The 17,745-nt window shown below is 43.4% G+C and overlaps 1 protein-coding gene across 1 annotated transcript in view; it reads left to right on the top strand.

Moving 5' to 3' along the window:
• Positions 1-1,363: 1,363 nt before the first annotated feature.
• Positions 1,364-17,745, top strand: part of GNPAT (glyceronephosphate O-acyltransferase) — a gene marked incomplete at both ends in the record, with an annotated part of 18,244 nt that continues 1,862 nt past the window's right edge. The window contains 12 exon segments of the mRNA XM_010151428.1: positions 1,364-1,668; positions 5,591-5,767; positions 6,630-6,759; positions 9,286-9,413; positions 9,859-9,934; positions 10,540-10,691; positions 10,782-10,912; positions 11,677-11,900; positions 13,894-14,139; positions 14,842-14,921; positions 16,990-17,046; positions 17,048-17,131. Coding sequence (XP_010149730.1) covers positions 1,364-1,668; positions 5,591-5,767; positions 6,630-6,759; positions 9,286-9,413; positions 9,859-9,934; positions 10,540-10,691; positions 10,782-10,912; positions 11,677-11,900; positions 13,894-14,139; positions 14,842-14,921; positions 16,990-17,046; positions 17,048-17,131 — 1,790 coding nt within the window.

Raw genomic sequence — 17,745 nt, 5'->3', positions numbered from 1 at the left:
TTGTGTTTCCTATAAATTGAACTGGCTTTTGATGCAGTTGAGGCTTTGAAGGATTTTTTTGTGGTTTTTAAGTGGAGATATTCCCAAATCGATTTTTTGGGGGGTGTTTTTATTTTCCAAATTATCTTGCCTTGATGAACGGCCAGGAACTGAATGTTTGCTCTCTACTTACTTTAAATGTCAGCTGTGTTTGATGGTGTTGCTGATGTGGCTGTGGTCAGCTGGCACTGAAACCTGACTCCCTCTCCCAAGGTTGAAAACCCAGCCGCCACTGCTGGGCGTTTTGCTTATCTGGTGTTCTCCTGTGTGTTTCCTGGCCAGGCTCTCCTCTCACCACCAGAAAAGGTCACTGTAAGAGCTCATGAAATGAAACAACATGTTTTATCCTTCATTTCAGACTGGTTCTGCACAGGTTGCATATAGGGAGAGGAAGCAGAATGAATGAAAGGGGTGTCTGTGCTACCCTTTAGGGAGTGCTGGAGAGGAAGACATAAGCATTTTTATTTTTAGCATCTTCTAATAAATATGCTTGATCATAACAAATACTTTTATATTTGTGTTTCACAGAGGCTTGCGCCAGTTGCCTCGTTTGTCTGGTGGCTATTGCTGCTGTTTTGAAGTTCAGGGAAATACAATTTCAGTTTTAGAAAGACTGAGGCATCACTCATATGAACTGCAGTGTTATAAGAGATAATAGGAGACATCTCCTCCAGCACAGGGATTGCTCACTGACTCAAGGCAGAGTTTTGTCATGGAGATTTCCGTGGCAGGATGGATCCACAATTAGTTCTTGATGTACCATTTGTTTTCCTGTTTAGCAATGGTGTTAATTACTCAGAGGCTGTGTTCACTTTTTACCTACCTGTGCACCATATTGCATTTTGATCTTCACGTGCTGATAATGGGTTGGGTTTTTTTTTTTGGTTTGTCCTGACTGGCTGTGTTTTATATACCCTATGTCCGAGCTTGGTGAAAGCCAGGATGAATCACCGAGGTCCCAGATGCAACTTAAAGTAGTGGGGATTATTTTTTTTTGTGCTGATGATTGTGTTCCTATAATGTCATTCATGGCATTGTCTTCGTGCAGCTGTGAGTGTTGGTGTCAAAGGTGTTTTAGTTAATACCTATTAATCATGGAGAGGCTGGAGGCAAGGCACTTCAGCTTTCAAAGCCCTGGTGTTCTCTCAGCTTCTTCCTCTTGGGCATGTGTCATAGGGTGATTTGGGGATCTTTGCATTTGGAAAAGGTTGGGGTTTGTTACTGGGTTTTTTCCTTTTCTTTTTAGTTTCTTTCTGCAGGATCATTCCAAACGGGTAATACTTGTTCATGCACTTGGAGTGTGGAGTGCAGGCACTATAAAAAGCTAAAAACCCTAAACATTGCAAAAGTATTGCATGCCACTATTTTGGTACTGTAGCCAAGCAATGCACTGAATGGCTCAAGACAGTGTCTCATTCTTTATTTGTATGTTCCCAGCAGAAAGAGCTCACATCAAAGAAGAGAGATGAGTTTGAAGATATCTTGGAGGAAAGACGATTGTCCAGTGACTTGAGATACGCGATGAAATGTTACACTCCTGTGATCTACAAGGGACTTTCACCTTGCAAGCCAAACTCTATTAAAAGTGCGGTTCTCCAGTCAGAACAAGTTCAGTACGTTATCAAGCAGGTGAGTCTGCACACTGAGCTGTAAGATAAGGGGATTGAACACAGCGAAGTTTTGTGTGGCAGCAGGGAAAAAGATGTTATTGCTGACCTTCACAGAATGGTTTTTGTTGGAAGGGACCTTAAAGACCATCCAGTTCCAACCCCCCTGCCATGGGCAGGGACACTTTCCACTAGACCAGGTTGCTCAAAGCCTCATCCAGCCTGGCCTTGAACACTTCCAGGGATGGGGCATCCACAGCTTCTCTGGGTAACCTGTGCCAGTGCCTCACCACCCTCTCCATGAAGAACTTCTTCCTGATATCCAATCTAAACCTCCCCACTTTCAATTTAAACCCATTACCCCTTCTCCTGTCACTACAGGGCCTTGTAAAAAGGCCCCTCCTGGCTGCCTTGTAGGCCCCTTCAGGTACTGGAAGGTGCTACAGGGGCTCCCCGGAGGCTTCTCCAGGGTTAACAGCCCAATTCTTGCAGCCTTTCTTCATAGGAGAGGTGCTCCAGCCCTCTGACCAGCTATGTGACCTCCTCTGGACTCGTTCCAACCAGTTGATATCTTACTGATGTTGTGGGCTCCACAGCTGGATGCAGCACTCCAGGTGGGGTCTCACCAGAGCAGAACAGAGGGGGAGAATCCCCTCCCTCGACCTGCTGGCCACACTTCTCCTGATACAGCCCAGGATACAGTTGGCTTTCTGGGCTGCCAGCGCACACTGCCGGCTCATGTTCAGCTTTTCATCTACCAGTACCCCCAAGTCCTTCTCCTCAGAGCTGCTCTCTATCCACTCTCCACCCAGCCTGTACTTGTGCTTGGGATTGCCCTGACCCAGGTGCAGGACCTTGCACTTGGCCTTGTTGAACTCCATGAGGTTGGCAGTGGCCCACCTCTCCAGCCTGTCCAGGTCCCTCTGGATGGCATCCCTTCCCTCCAGCGTGTCGACCGCGCCACACAGGTTGGAGTTGTCAGCAAACTTGCTGAGGGTGCACTCAATGCCGTCATCCATGTCACTAACGAAGATGTTAAACATTACCAGTCCCAACACCAACCCCTGAGGAATGCCACTCGTCACCGATGTCTACTCAGACATTGTGCTGTTGACTGCACAAGTGTGCAGTCTTCCAAGTGTGACCATTGAGCCAATTCCTTATCCACCAACTGGTTCATCCGTCAAATCTGTGTCTCTCCAATTTAGAGACAAGGATTTTCTCCAGGACAGTTCCAGAGGCTTTGCACAAGTCCAGTTGCAAGTCAGTTGCTCTTCCCTTATCCGCCAGTGCTGTACCATATCATAGAAGAACACCAGATTTGTCAGGTGTGATTTTCTCCTAGTGAATCCATGATGGCTGTCACCAATCAGCGCTGTCAAACACGATAGCTGTAGTTTGAAGCACAGTCCAATAAATCAGTAACTTAAGAACCATACACTTTAGACAGGAAAAACAAATACCGCTTTACCATGGAGATGCCACTAAAGCCGTTAGCTTATTCATGAAATAATCTTTTGATTTTGGATATATGACATTTCACTATCTAACTTATCCAGTGTGCCTGACTGTTTTTTTTATTTTTCCCCTCTTCCACTGTCCTTGCCCCAGAGCAGCATTGTGAAAGACCTAAGCACTCTGCTTAGTAGATGGTTTTGTACTTTGAAGTTGTCTTGTAGAAATTTTTTAGGCCAGTGATGTATTTATGGGTCAGTCATAAATGCTACTTACCCTAAAATGAGAGTTAAATTTCACAGAGAATTCTTTGGATTAGAAACACTGTCTAAGACGTACCCATACTTTTGTTTTGAGATGAAGGGTGGCTACTACTTTGTAATGAATGAACTGGTTTAAATTGAAAGTAGGGAGGTTTAGATTGGGTATCAGGAGGAAATTGTTCACAGAGAGGGTGGTGAGGCACTGGAACAGGTTGCCTAGAGAAGCTGTGGATGCCCCATCCCTGGAAGTGTTCAAGGCCAGGCTGGACAAGGCTTTGAGCAACCTGGTCTAGTGGAAGGTGTCCCTGCCCATGGTAGGGGGGGTGGAACTAGATGGTCTTTAAAGTCCCTTCCAACCCAAACCATTCTGTGGTTCTATGAATAAAATATTTTGTAGTCAAACTGGCTCATGTTCTATATTGTGTTTAAGTGGCTGAAATAAGAGGGTGTGTTAGTCAACAGAGTAACTATTGTCAGTGTTCATGAAAAATAATTCCAGGTCCAGAGATGTACAGAAGATGTTTTGGTTAGTCTGAAGCGAGTGGCTACCTTAACATTTTTTTTTTTCCCATGGTCAGTGTTACCTGTGATATATCAAAATCCGTTACGATGTGACAAACTAAACCATGTTGTTCCAAGGTGCCGTTATGAATTGCTAAGTAGTATGAAATCAAAAAAAAAATTTTTTTTCAACTTTAGAAACACTAAAACATTTACTGAAGGAAAATATTTTGCAGAGGATTTTACAGAAAGACATTTGTGTGATGTTTTCTTCTGAAGTGCTGCTTTTTTTGGTGATGTTTTCCAAGCTAGCGTCAGGGGGTTGAAGGGGGTTACCAGACCTGCCACTGCAACCTCGTTCTCAGCTTTGAGCTAGAGATTACTGAAAGTATCTTAACTGAGACTACCTCGGGCACTATGCCCAACCATCTACGGTTAGCGTGCCTCCTGTCTGGGCAGAGTTTACTCAGCTTTTCTAGGCTCACTAGAACTTGTTCTTGTCACAGATTGCCAAGGCTACTAATGTTCAGCATGTGAAATTAAATGCATTTGTTTGTTTTATCTTGCTGTATGGGACAGGTCTGTTTTTTTGATTCCTGTTTTTAGGGGTTAGGTGCTTAGCTCTGTTGTGGATGTGGACTTAATTCACACAGGATCAACTGTGTGATGAGCCTTTTCCTGGCGAATGAGAACAGTGCCTCTTCCTCTAGTGAATAATGAGAATAATTTTTTGATTTCCTAAGAGAGTTGGATTTTTCTTGGGCTCAAAGGGAAGCAGTTTTTGGCTTCTTTAAGTGGTTAAAATAATCAGTTATAGCTCCATGTGGAAATATGCAGGATGAAGGATAACGCATCTGTTAACACACAATTGAACCAGTAGGTAAGGTAGTAAGGTGGTATATGGAGGTAGATTGGGTGATAGGGATTTTCTCCTATGTCACAAAATAGAAATAATAGGTAAGCAGTGCTGGCCTCTGAACGGAGACATGCTGCATTTGGAGGCTTTTCCTTCTGCCATTCCTTCTCTTTCCTCCTCTGTATTCTGTACAAGGCATGTACCTCATTCCGTAACAGTAGAAGACTAAGTTTTCAATTAAGTATGTTTAAATTCAAAGTATCAAATAGGGTGGACGACCATTATTTTAGTCTGCTTTAAGAAACTTCAGAAGGGCATGAGCATAGCAAGAGAAAAAAATCACTGATGTGGAAAGTTGGTAGAGACAGTGCTTTATATGCGTTTCAGCTAGTCATTGCCAAATACGTTACAAAGAAGTTCAAGAGTGATAGGCCTGAGGTTCTTCAGTCAAGTCTTCAAACCTAACCTAAATACACTTCAGAAATGTACACTGTGAACGTCTCTGCAAACATAGGTTTCCTTTTACTAGCCAAAGAAAATCGCACACAGCCTTCTTCAGGAAGTGTTTTTCGAACTTAAATCTCCTCTGGAGATGCTACAGGGTAAGACATTCAGATATGGTGTGTTTGCAGGGGTAAAAGTGTTCCACACCCTGCCCCCCCCACCGACATCCAAGGTCATTCTTGAACAGCTTTAACTTGGCAGACACCGAATGGATTCTGTATGATTAGGTGGATGCCTCTCACGCAGAATCTTGCTGACTGTCGCAGTAGTTCTGCCATAACTGTTGTGGTACACAGAATGGTTTGCACGGATGAGGAGAGGTGAGCAACATCTGATGCTGTTTTGTTTGGTTTGTTTCTGTTTAGTTAGCAAAAGAGATGGGAGAATCACCTGATATTATTCAAGAAGAAGCCACGGAAATCCTGGATGAGATGGGCCACAGTATGCAATTAGGAGCTGTCAGATTTTTTGCTTTTACTCTGAGCAAAATATTTAAACGGCTTTTCCAGAGAGTTTGTGTGAATGAAGAAGGAATGCAGAGAGTGAGTACTTGGGGGGAGGGGGGAAAGGTATAATATTTTCATCCCAGTCATTTGGACAAAGACTCTGATCTTTGAATACAAAACAAATACAAAAATACCCTTGGAAAAAGAAGACTGCACTTGTGTTTAATATTGCATTTCTCAATAAGGGGGAGAAAAGACAGATTTTAGAGTCAATCAGCAGGACTTCTTGTGCATTTTCCAAATGCTTCCCACGGTAAGGAATACTTGCAGTTGTATGTGAGTGATTCTGCTAGATGAGCCAATGAGGGAGTTTATCTTCTCTGATATATAAATTTGATGATGCATTTAGCTGAACTGGGAGTGAAAGCCTAATGTTACGTGGCTGTGTTGGCTGTTCTGCAAAACCTTCATACAGCGAAGGGTGGCGAAACATTGTTCACCTCTGAGACAGGAGATGCCTTAAGTTTGCCCCAGTTCCCTGGGGAGCTGTTGTCCCCCTGTTTCCTTGCAGGGTGCTGCTGTTCTGGAGGGTGCAGTGCGTTTCCTGGAACATGGCAATGTCAGCCTGTAAGGGTTGCCCCTATTGGGTTGCTCATCCCCATCAAAAGGGATTTGAATTAGACTGTCACCAAACGAGGTGGCCCTGGTTTTTGAGTCCTGTGATGCTTGTGAATCACAAGTTGCGTCTGGAAACTACTGCTCCAAATTTCCTGTGGCTCCATGCTGAAAAAGTAATAGGGTATGTGGACAGAGAAACCTCAGACAAATCTGCTTCTGTTTGTCCTAAGCCCTGTGAAGGTCTGAATTTGCAAATTTCAACAGTCAGTCTGTAAATACTGGTACAATATTGTTTGTGCTGGGGTTTTTTGTTTTGTTGTTTTTTTTTTTTTTTTTTTAGTTGCAACACGCCATTCAGGAGCATCCAGTTGTACTGTTGCCCAGCCACCGAAGCTACATCGACTTTTTGATGCTGTCTTATTTGCTATATACGTATGACTTGGCTTTGCCTGTGATTGCTGCAGGAATAGGCAAGTATGTTCTCTTAACAATGTTTTCAGGATTCAGAGAATCAGTAGCAAGGGGTCTGGTAGCTGCTACTATAAGTAGTTGTGTTTAACTTCCATTTCAAACATGTCTTCTTAAAGCCTCCTTGGCTGAGATGCTTACAGTGTCTCATTGGTGCTGAGTCTAATTAGAGGTGAATTTTTTCATAGCAAGTGAGCCAAGAAGTATCCCATCTGTAGACCCAAGCCTAGGGCAAAGATAGGTGATGTGAAGAAGACTTCTATAGTGCTTTTTTGCCCTTGAAACAGGCAAAAACTTGCCCAGGAGCAGACCTGTTGTGATAATTCATACACTTTTAAGTGCAGTCATAGTAGCCAGATAGGAAGTGCCAGCCACCTCCTGCTTGTTGCTGATGCAACTGATTCCCTTGAAGCATTGGCAGAACTCTGTTGTGAGAATTGCTGACAGCAGAGCTGGCTGGGAAACGAAATTTCACATCAGAGGTCACAATTTTGGACATAATTAGAAAGCAGATGAAGCCAGTATATTAGCAGGAAACAGTTCTTGAAGACTTTAGCAATAAATATCTTCTGAGTTAATGTGCTTTTTGAAAATCCAGACTCTGGCAGCACTTAACTGAGAAACCTGATCTTGGAAGTCTTGGGTATCAACCAGCTCTTCTGAGCAGACAGACAACGACCTCAGGTCTGGTGCAGGGCTGTAATGTGCACAGGCAAGCTAGCAAAGATCCGGAAGGCTCTAGACTACCCTGCTGTAGTCCACTTTTCCAGTCAAAAGGTTAGGAAGACCAGTAGACAATTAGCAGAGGCTGGGGGAATGGGCTTGATAGGGAAGATGAGAATCTGCTGGTCTTTGGGTTAGTGGTATCTTGCCTCTGGGTGACGCAGGTTAGATCCTGGTGAACGCAGAAGTTGATGTTTCATGGCTGCCTTGATCAGGGTGTTGCAGCTGCTTACCTGTTGCATGTTGTTCAGAATCTGCTCACATGCTGTCATAGGTATTGGTGTAACCCTTTGCTGACTTTTGCATTAGAGCCTTTTTGAGTTTTGGGCCTTAAAACAGTATCTTAAGATACTGTTAGTTTAGCTTCGAGGGATTTTTTTTTTTTTTTTTTTTTAGCAATTAACCTTTTTTTTAAAGTGTTTTGGGGTCAAAGTTCTTCAGAATTAGGTGCTTTCAGCTGGATTATATGTCTGCATGTGTGTATTATTTTAAATTCCTCTGAAGAAAACACACTTCTTTATGGTTGTAGTTGTATTTCCTGCATATTGTGTGAGAGGTTCCCAAGATGCCGTTTGCAAGCTCGCTGTCAAAGCATACACCCTCCTGGTATAGGTGGTACGGTGGTTTGTTAGTTACTGCCTGGCTTCGTGTAGCGTAGGGACACGTCTGGCGGGGTTAGCTAAGGGAACGTACACAGTCACCACTTATGCCAGAGTACGTGCTCACACAGTACGTTACTGGGAATCTAGCTGGTGCTGGGATTGTGTTTCTGTATCCGGTCTCGGGAGCGAGTCAGATAAGAGGCGCAGAGCTGGGGAGGTGGTGTCAGCTGGAGGTACGTGAAAGGGTGCATTTCAGTCCCAGTGTGTGGGGTGGGGAGAGGCGTTGGGCATGCAGCCATCATCCTGGTTGGGAGGTTGAGTGTGCGGCAAGAGGGTGGAAGTAAGGGAGGGGATAGAGTCCATGTTGTGGTGAGAGAGGGTGGGTAGGAGGAGGGTAAGGCAAAAAGATGGACAGCAGGATGTGGGAAGCTCTGACAGCTGCTATTGCTGTCCAGGGTCCTGTAGCAAATTTCTCTGGGATTTTTTAATACATGTATCACGTTTGTTCGTGTGGCATATTACGTGGCATTTTCAAGGCATTCATTGCAATTGTTGCAGCTGGAAATGTGAATTTATTTTACTGCGTGAATATCTGTTCTTAAGTGTTTGATGGCTTGAGGTGGCAAGGAGGTTGAAGCAGCACAGGGCCAGCTGCTGAGTGGCTCCGCTTTAAAATGCTTCCCTAAGAAATGTATTAATGTTAAGTGTTTGCTTGGTTTTGACAAGTTAAGTGTTGACCATCATTGCTAAAGCTAGAAAACTATAAAAAATTTTACTTGGTTTGGTGTACAACTCCCAGAGTGATGAGTCAGCATCATAAATGGTATAATGTAGTGTAATTGGTCAGTTAATTTCTGTGTCTTCTAGGGTACATTCAGTGGTAATTGGTCTTTCTGAAGGTGAGTGAGACAATGTACTTCAAAAACTTAGTCTTCATTATGGTTGAAGTCTGGCCATCTAAATTATGAAAATAAATTGCCCTAAGTGAATGCTCCTTACAGAAAAATTGAAATTGTGTTAGAATATTCTTGTCTACATATGTCTTGCTAGACACTCTGAGAGAAACCAAAACCCTTGAAAGAGATCTTCTTTATTCTGGTAATTGAATCAGTGTATTAAAGGAAGTGGTTGATTCTGCTGGCTGATATTGATTAATAAGTTGTGTGTGTGTGTGGTTTTGTTTTTCGTTTGATTGTTTTTCAGATTTCCTAGGAATGAAGATAGTGGGTGAGCTGCTACGAAGGGCAGGTGCCTTTTTTATGCGGCGTTCCTTTGGTGGGAACAGGCTCTACTGGGCAGTGTTTGCTGAATATGTAAAAACGATGTTAAGGGTAAATAAATTACTGAACTCTCAAAATGTATGCTTAAGAAATACTCTGTTGGAACGATTCCTGTGAAATGTGCACCGTGTTATAGCTGTGTGATTGAAAGTCTTCAGTGTGATCTGATTAAATGTATTTTACCTCAGAATTGCCGTAGGTGAAGAGCATGTGTGCACTCTGTTGTCATGCTTAAGCAGTAAACAAATTGCTGCTCATTGGTTGCTTTGCATCATGAACCCATTTCTCATGGCAGATACAATCGTTTTAATTTAACTGTATGGTGTAGCAAATACAATGAATATTTGTGGGCTTAGAGATCACTGAGGTTAGACATGCATGGCTTCCATTAAAAGAACTTAGTTATATGTTAAGTACTTAAAACTATTTGTGGGCAGTTAAGAAGAAATGTTTTTATTTTTCTGACCAGCTTTTTTTGTTTGTTTTACTTTTGAAGAGTGGCTATGCCCCGATTGAATTTTTTCTTGAAGGGACTAGAAGCCGCACCGCCAAGACTCTGACTCCAAAGTTTGGTAAGTTTGTTGAAAACTTGGAACTTTCTATGATTGGTAGCGCTTTCATTAGTGTCAATGTGCTTTGTAAGCTCTTCAGACAGGGAGGGATGCTGAAGTGTTGGGAAACTGGTGAGGTCTGTCAGAGTAGTGGAAAACACTGTGGTTGAAGTTCCGAGGCCATATACCAAGAACGGTAATACACCCCTCTTGCATGCTGCTGCTTTCTCTCCCTTTGCCCCATTGCGTACGTCATTGCATAACTCTTCACCCTTCTTCTAGAAAACAGGTGTCCCCTGACCAGCAGAGAAATACTGTAAGCTAACTGTAGAAGTAATGGGGAATCTGTAGAAGGAAGATGCTGTGTGAGTGCAAAGCAGTGCTGCTGAAAAGAGCACAAACAGCTGTCCAAACACATTGCTTACACTTACCTTCTGTTTTAAAGCTTGGGCAACGTCTTGTGCTTCTGCTTGAAGAGAGAACAGGCACAGTGCTCACCTATTAGCAGTTTCTAAAATTTGAAGACAGCTTTTTTAAAGTTGCTTTTTCTTGCCTCAAAAAAGAGAAGTGATACACTTTTTTGGGTTTGTTTTGGTGGTGGTTTTTTTTTTTTTTTCAACTTGCAGGTCTTCTCAGTATCGTGATGGAACCATTTTTCAAACGTGAAGTCTTTGACACGTACCTCGTTCCCATCAGCATCAGCTATGAGAGGATATTAGAAGAATCTCTCTATGCATATGAACTCCTTGGAGTCCCAAAGCCCAAAGAATCTACATCTGTACGTAAATTCCTTAAGCGCAGAACGTAGGCAAATGTATACACATCCTGCAGCACCAAAATTTGAGTTTTGCTCTTCCCGTTTTCACAGGGGTTGTTAAAAGCCAGAAGAATCCTCAGTGACAATTTTGGTACCATACATGTCTACGTTGGTCAGCCGGTATCACTTAGAACCTTGGCATCTGAGAGAATCAATCGGTGCCCATACAATTTGGTTCCCAGGTACCACGTTTTTCCATGGTGTATGCACAGAAAAAGCCGTTGTTTAGTCCTCACCTATGTAAAATAATTCAGGTGTTCTCGTGTACTTTGTTGTCAACTTCTCTCATCTCCCCTCCATCTAACTGTTTAGACCACTGAACCTGTTCTGTCTGAGCAGAGGTTTATTGTGCTTGTGACTGAGTGTTTCGGGTTGTGCTTTGTACAGTGTCGAGAAGATGCTGTTTGATAATTTAACGATCGTGCATAAGCCAGGCAAAGCTCTGTTTTCTGAGAATTCGGTGGGTTTGCCACTTAAAAATTCCGCTTTCCTCTCCATTCTTGCTTTGCTGCTGCAAACTGTTAGGGCCCTGATCACATGCCGGGGAGCTGTAGCTGTGACTGCATTGGGTGGCCCTTGCAATTCGTTATATAGAATCACTGAATCACAGAATGGTTTGGGTTGGAAGGGACCTTGAAGACCATCCAGTTCCAACCCCCCTGCCGTGGGCAGGGACACCCTCCACTAGACAACCAGAATGCTTTTGATTATATTTTGTTTAGGATGGCAAGCATACGGCATCGATACAGAGATCCGTGTTTCAAATACTGTCATGATTTCCTCTCTGCTTCCGTTCGACGTAGCACATAGGTAGAATCACCCTCCAGATGTTAGGTGCTGTACAGTAGTTCACAGGTCTGGGAGCAGTATGGAACAAATAAAGAAGGGTGTGGTTTATATCCCAGTTTTTGGAGCTCTTTACCTTGAACTGCATTGTTCTTTACAGGCACCTTCCCCAAAAGCCATCTGAGGATATCCAAGAATTTGTCAGTGACGTAGCTTATAAGATGGAGCTCCTGCAAATAGAAAACATGGTTTTGAGCCCGTGGGTGCTAGTTGCTGCTGTCCTTCTCCAGAATTTGCCAGCCATGAATTTTGAACTTCTAATAGAAAAGACCCTGTGGCTTAAAGGCTTAACACAGACTTTTGGAGGATTCATTGAATGGCCTGGTATGCAGAGAAAGTATTATTTCTATTCCTTTTGATGCTCATGAAGGATAAATTATATTTCCGTTGAAGCGGTGTATGGTGACAACTTCGCAGAATGTTTTCCTCCGAGATGTAAATGGGTTTTAGGATATGCTAAAAATGATGCCGGAACCTGACAGGTTTTGACCTAGGCTATAGAAGATAATACTTTGAGAAACAGTTAGGTGGAAGCAGAAACAGGTGTTTTACTGTTACATCCTGAAGTGTGGAACGAGGGGGAAGTCATAAGGTATTTGTATGAGAGTACTGAGATTTGCCCAGCAGGTAATTTGGTGTAATGCTGCATTTATTGCTTCATATTGACTGCAGTGTAAGTTGTTACTGTGGCAAAGAAACAAACGGGGGAGGGAAAAGCAAAAGTCTAAGTTGTCTATTTATTTTTAAATTTCACTTTATCCCCAGAAACGGTGATGGCTTTCGGGGAGAATGGTGGTTTTATTTCTATATTTGTACGCACACTTTTTTTTTAATATATAATGTTTATATATATATGCGCTGAGGAAAGGTTGATTTCTCCTTCCAAACTGTCTGAACAATTGTTTTAAACTTCTCTGTGTGAGCCCAGGTGACGCAGGTAACTAATTTTAGAGCCTCGGGACGTAAGCGGTGAAGGTAGCAGACGTTGTTGGAGTGTGCCGGCCCCACTCTAGGCGTCGGTTGCATAGAAACTGGGTGTGTTGTTTTGTTCTGGATCATCAGTAATTTGAAAGAATAACTACGTTTTAAAGATGAATACAGCAACGTCACCAAGTCAGCAGCTACGTGTAGCCTGTCTGTTCTTCTGTCTCCAGACAGCCAGGTGTTTCTGCTTTTGTCATGCTGCTTGGTTGTTATGGGCAGAACATTTGCTCGGCTGTCAGAAATTTTGTATTAAAAACAGGAACTGCAAAAACGGCTCACTCAGACTTCTGCTTCTTTTTGCATTGAGAGAAACTCGGGAGCTTTAGCAAAAGTGGAACAGAGGAGGCTGAAGGAGCATATAAGATGCAAGGAGATTCGACGTGAAATCTATGTCAAGGAGAAAGAATGTAATTTTTTTTTTCCCTGTGAGAGGCTATATTGATTTCATACACTTGTGGTGCTGTGAACATGTAAAGTGGATTTTAGGGTTCCATATGAAGTTTTTAGTGCTTCTTTCCTTGCTTGGCAAAGAGTTCACATTTGATGCAGGGAGTGTTTTGTTAGTGTTTAAAGTGTAAGGTACTCTAAACAGGTGAGTGTATTTTCAAGACTTGAGATGCTGCTCTTTATCTTAATAAAGTGCGTGGTGTGTAACACTGACAAAAAAGCTTAACCAAACCCCACAGGTTTGTGAAACTCATGCTTGCCTTCGAAGAACTTTGTTGTTTTAAAAAAAAATTGAAACCAGACACTTCCTTGCTGTAGGCATTTTAAAAGGATTGCTTTACGAAACAAGGGCAAGGTTTGGGTTTAAGTACAGCCTGGTTTCTCTTTGGGCAGGTACATTATGTAACGTCACTTATGTTAGGATTTATTTAAACTTAATTTGGGATGAGGCCTGCCATGTATGTGAGAACTGAGGAGAAACGTTATGAAGACTTGTGCGTCTGATTGCAAAACTCGCAGTGTCAGAAATGCCTCGGCAAAAGTATGGTCTCCCTTTCCTTAGCGATTAATGTAGCCAGCAAACAGCTCCCTGCTCTTTTGTTTGGAGGCTTGTTCCAGAGACAAAGGAAGCATTTGTGTTGTTAGCAAGTAGAAGAATTTAAAATGCTTTGATTCAGAATGTCTGACGTTTGTTCTCTCCATCCCATACTGTGCCTAGGCTGCCAACCCCTGGTAGAGGTTATTTTAGAACATCTCTCTTACCGATGTTTGGTGTAATAATTTGTCTTCAGTGATAAAACTCAATGAAATACTGGTGCATTTTAGGCTGTTTCAATAGACTTATGTTCCTTTTTGCATCTTCCTGAGTGTTGCTTTTTCCTGCTAGATAACCTGTGTGCCAAAAAAGCGGTTGTGTCTGCCCTCGCGCTGCATCCTAACGTTGCTCGCCTTGTCGATGGCCACGTGGTCCTAAACGACAAAGGAGTAGAAGATGGAGCCGTAGGGGAAATCGTCTTTAAGCGTGCTCTGGCTGTCCTCATGTGTGCCACCTACAGAAACCAGCTGCTGAACGTGTTTGTGCGTCCGTCTCTGGTGGCACTGGCCTTGCAGATGACGCGCAGCTTCAGAAAAGGTACGTTGGGGCAGCTCTGACAGCCCGCGAGCTTCCTCCTGGCACTGTCAGCTCTGAGAGCAGCTCGAGGTTCCTGTGGCTGCCAGTGGGAGCTACCAGAGACCTTTATACTCCACGCAAGGTCCTGTGGCATGAGGTGTCCGTTTTGGGAGAGGGTGGGGGTATTTTACTTGCCTTTTTTGTTTGTCTACACTGGGTTACTTTCGAAACCAGGTGTGTTCTGCTGAGAGGGCAGGGTTAAGATGGGCTGATCCCAATTCCCAAGTGTCTTAATGTGTTGGTGTTTACAGCTTTCTAGGTTACAAATTACACGCAGCTCCCACTTGTGTACAGTGCAGCCAGTCCTGTCTTCCTTCTCTTCCCACTACTGTTTCTGAGTATTCCAGTGTTTTCCAATACTTGGCTCTTAAAGAAACTTTTCAGAATACACACCTTAGTTTTGTGTCTGATTATGTGGTATTTAACTCATGTTCTGAGAAGCTACTCCCTGCTCTTTCCTTCTGGGAACAACTGAATCAAGAGCTTCGAGTACTTGCTGTACTGTTGGTGATTTCTGCTGTATATGTATGTATGGCTTTTAATGTCAAGTCCAAATTTTATTTGGAGTAGGTACTCTTTACAAGAAGGAGTAAATGGCTTTTCACTTGCATGTTTTAAATTAGGTTTTTAAATAACGGCACTTTACAATATTTTTTTTTTCAGAGGAAGTCTGTAGCTGCTTCAGCTTCTTGAGAGATGTTTTTTCTGATGAGTTCATCTTCTTTCCTGGCATTTCATTGAAGGTAAAAACATCCTTTATACAGAAATACTGAGAGTCGGCAACGCAGCCAACCGAAATAGCGTCTGATTTCAGGGCTTTGCCAAACAAGTGCTTCTCGTGAAGAACTAAAAATCCTGAAATCGCCCAGTTCTGAACTATAAAATGAACTGTAACAGAACTTTGGCTTTTTTGCCTGAAGCTGCCCGTCTTCCAGTGCAGATACAAAAATACACTTAAAGCAGCCTTTTAAATGAAAAATACTGTCCTCTTGCTCTGCAGTTATGGAGGAGGCCTAGGCTGTGAAGGAAAAAGTGATAATGCAAATTTAATTGAACCCTATCACAGCGTGGGTATGTTCTGTCCATGGGGGTACACCAGGGTGATTTTTCCTAAGAGCTCTTGCAGACCGTGTAGCAGAGGGGCACTGCTGCTCTTTCAGAGAGTTAAACTGTAGGTGTTACACTAATTAATGGTCAACCCCTGTGTGGTCTTGTTATCTTTGACAAATAGAGGATGCAACTCTAAATTCGGGTACCTGTTGATTATACTCCTGGTGCTGCTGTGATCCGATGTTTTGTGTAGCTCCATGTCTGTGGTCTGTGATGGCAGGGCTACCATAGGTCTGTGCCAACACCCGCTGCCTCCTCTCTTAAGGACACCCCTGTGCCCCCCTCTCCTCGACTGCACAGCGGTATCTGCGCTGGTGTGGTTAGACAGCGGCCAACGTTCCTCTTAACACCCCCAACTCTGAAGGTTTCGATGTTTCTATGCATTAGTAGACTTTTTAAAAAATATTTTGATGATTCATGGTTGAGCCCTTTAAGCTTTTTATTGCTGGGGTTTATCTCGTGTAGGTTCAGATTTGTGCTTACAGTAAACCCTGATTTAAATGTCCGCAGCCAATGTCTTGTTGAGGCGATGCAGCCTAGGAATGGTTTTGAAGGAAGAACTTTCCTGGTGACATAACAGTGTCCCTGGTAGAGTCTTACAGAAGCTTCACCTGCATCCGATTTGCTTGAAGAGAGTTTCCCCTGGTGTCACCCCCCTGCCCCTTACAACCCTGGCTCGGACAAAGCCCGCGTTGCTCCTGCATACTGCCTTATTACAGGGCTGGGTATGTCTGCACCTCTCCCCGCACAGCTGGCCACAGCTGGCAGCGCACAGCACTTTGCTCTCTGCCAGGCTTGCTGTGTCATCTTGTACTCGTCCTGCTGGGTGGGAGCTGGTTCGACTCCAGCCAGCTTGAAATGCAGGTGAGCACCAGTTTGTTAGTAAAAACGTGGCTCAGCATCGTGCCCAACATAACCTGGGAAGTCCAGGTGTAGTTTTTATTTTAAAACTTTTTAAAAATGATTTTTTGAAGGCTGAGTGGCACTGTTTACTTTTCATTGTTAGGAATTCTTGCCTCTTGCGGTTTTTTGTGAGTGCCGAACGCAAGCAAGGGACAGGAAGGTGACTGGCTATGACTGAGTCAGATGAAAGAGTTGCTGTAATGTTAAGGGGTCTCTTAGCAACCCACCCCTCTGGTCATCCGTGTCTCTGTCCCATCCCCTCACATCCTCTGTGTGTGTCTTGTGTCTCCTCCCCCTGCGCCGATATTAGTAGTAAAATGGTTTTGCCATTGAGGTTTCCATAACTGGTAACTTCTGGCCATTGTGTTGTCTTTTTTGTAGAGGGGAAGTCAGGGAACTACGTCACTATTTATCACAAACAGTGGACGTGAGATAAAAGCGAATCCTGACTTAAAAAAAAACCAAACCAAACCCAAACCTGAACCAGACAACCCGACCCTCTTCTGACAAAATCCCGAGGGAGCTCGGGAGGGCTGTTACAGGGGCAGCCACAGCCACATTCTTTGCTCCTAGGCCTGTTGTGTATCCGGATGCTGCTGAGTTTCAGAACACGTTCCCATGGTGTTTTTTTAAGGGTATTTCTGGTACACAGGAAAATTTTGTTTTGAGTTTCTTGAGAACTGGGTTCAGAAATTGAAGTGGTGTCTGGCTGTGTGGGTTTTGCTGTTGATTTTGAGGGAAAAAGGTAGCTGCACTTTCTGTAGATGTTAACATTTCAGTTATGCTTCTCTCTCCCAGGATTTTGAGGAAGGATGTTTTCTACTCACAAAATGTGATGCCATTCAAACAACTTTAGCAGGAAATCTACCCTACTGACAAAGGAAGTGTTACGGTATCTTTCTTGTCAGCGATGTTCAGGCCTTTTGTGGAAGGTTATCAGGTATGTTGTTCTTCAATTAACTTTTTTCTCACGTGTTTTATAGGTAAACTAGGAGAGCTGTGATGCCTCTGTAGTGTAAATAGTGACTGTTCTCATGGCTGGGGAGTGCAAGAGTTGAGGAATAGCAGTACCAAATATCTAAACATCTCACCCCCCAGGCCCGGGATCATGATTTCAGCTTTTGGCTCAGACTCTTCTTATTGACTAAAGCAGTAACCACCTTGTAATGTGGTGGCCCCTTGTGGGTGTATAAGCTTCACGGGGACTGTGCTGCTACCAGGTTCATTTCCCTTTCTTATGAGGAGCTCTTGCTTAATTCGTTTTGTCTGTGCTGTCCTGCCAGGTGTGGAAATGAGTTTGCATCTCCTTTCTGATAGCTTTTCTGGGGTGTCGTTAATTCCAACCCTAGCTCTTTAAATTCCGTGGGTGTTTAGAAGACTAAACGCTTCTGTTGTAAGTGATGTATTCAAAACCAGGAGGCTAAAATCTCAGGTATGTCAGCTCAGCGTTGGTGGGAACGTTGACGTTTCAGCCTAGTGGAATCTGGTAATAATCTGCTGGATGTCTTGGGGTGAACTGTACTGATTTGCCCAGTTTTTCCCATCTGTAAAACG

This window comes from Eurypyga helias, unplaced genomic scaffold (assembly GCF_000690775.1).
Source record: "Eurypyga helias isolate BGI_N326 unplaced genomic scaffold, ASM69077v1 scaffold15575, whole genome shotgun sequence".
Lineage (NCBI taxonomy): Eukaryota > Metazoa > Chordata > Aves > Eurypygiformes > Eurypygidae > Eurypyga > Eurypyga helias.
This window is presented reverse-complemented; position numbering and strand designations above follow the sequence as displayed.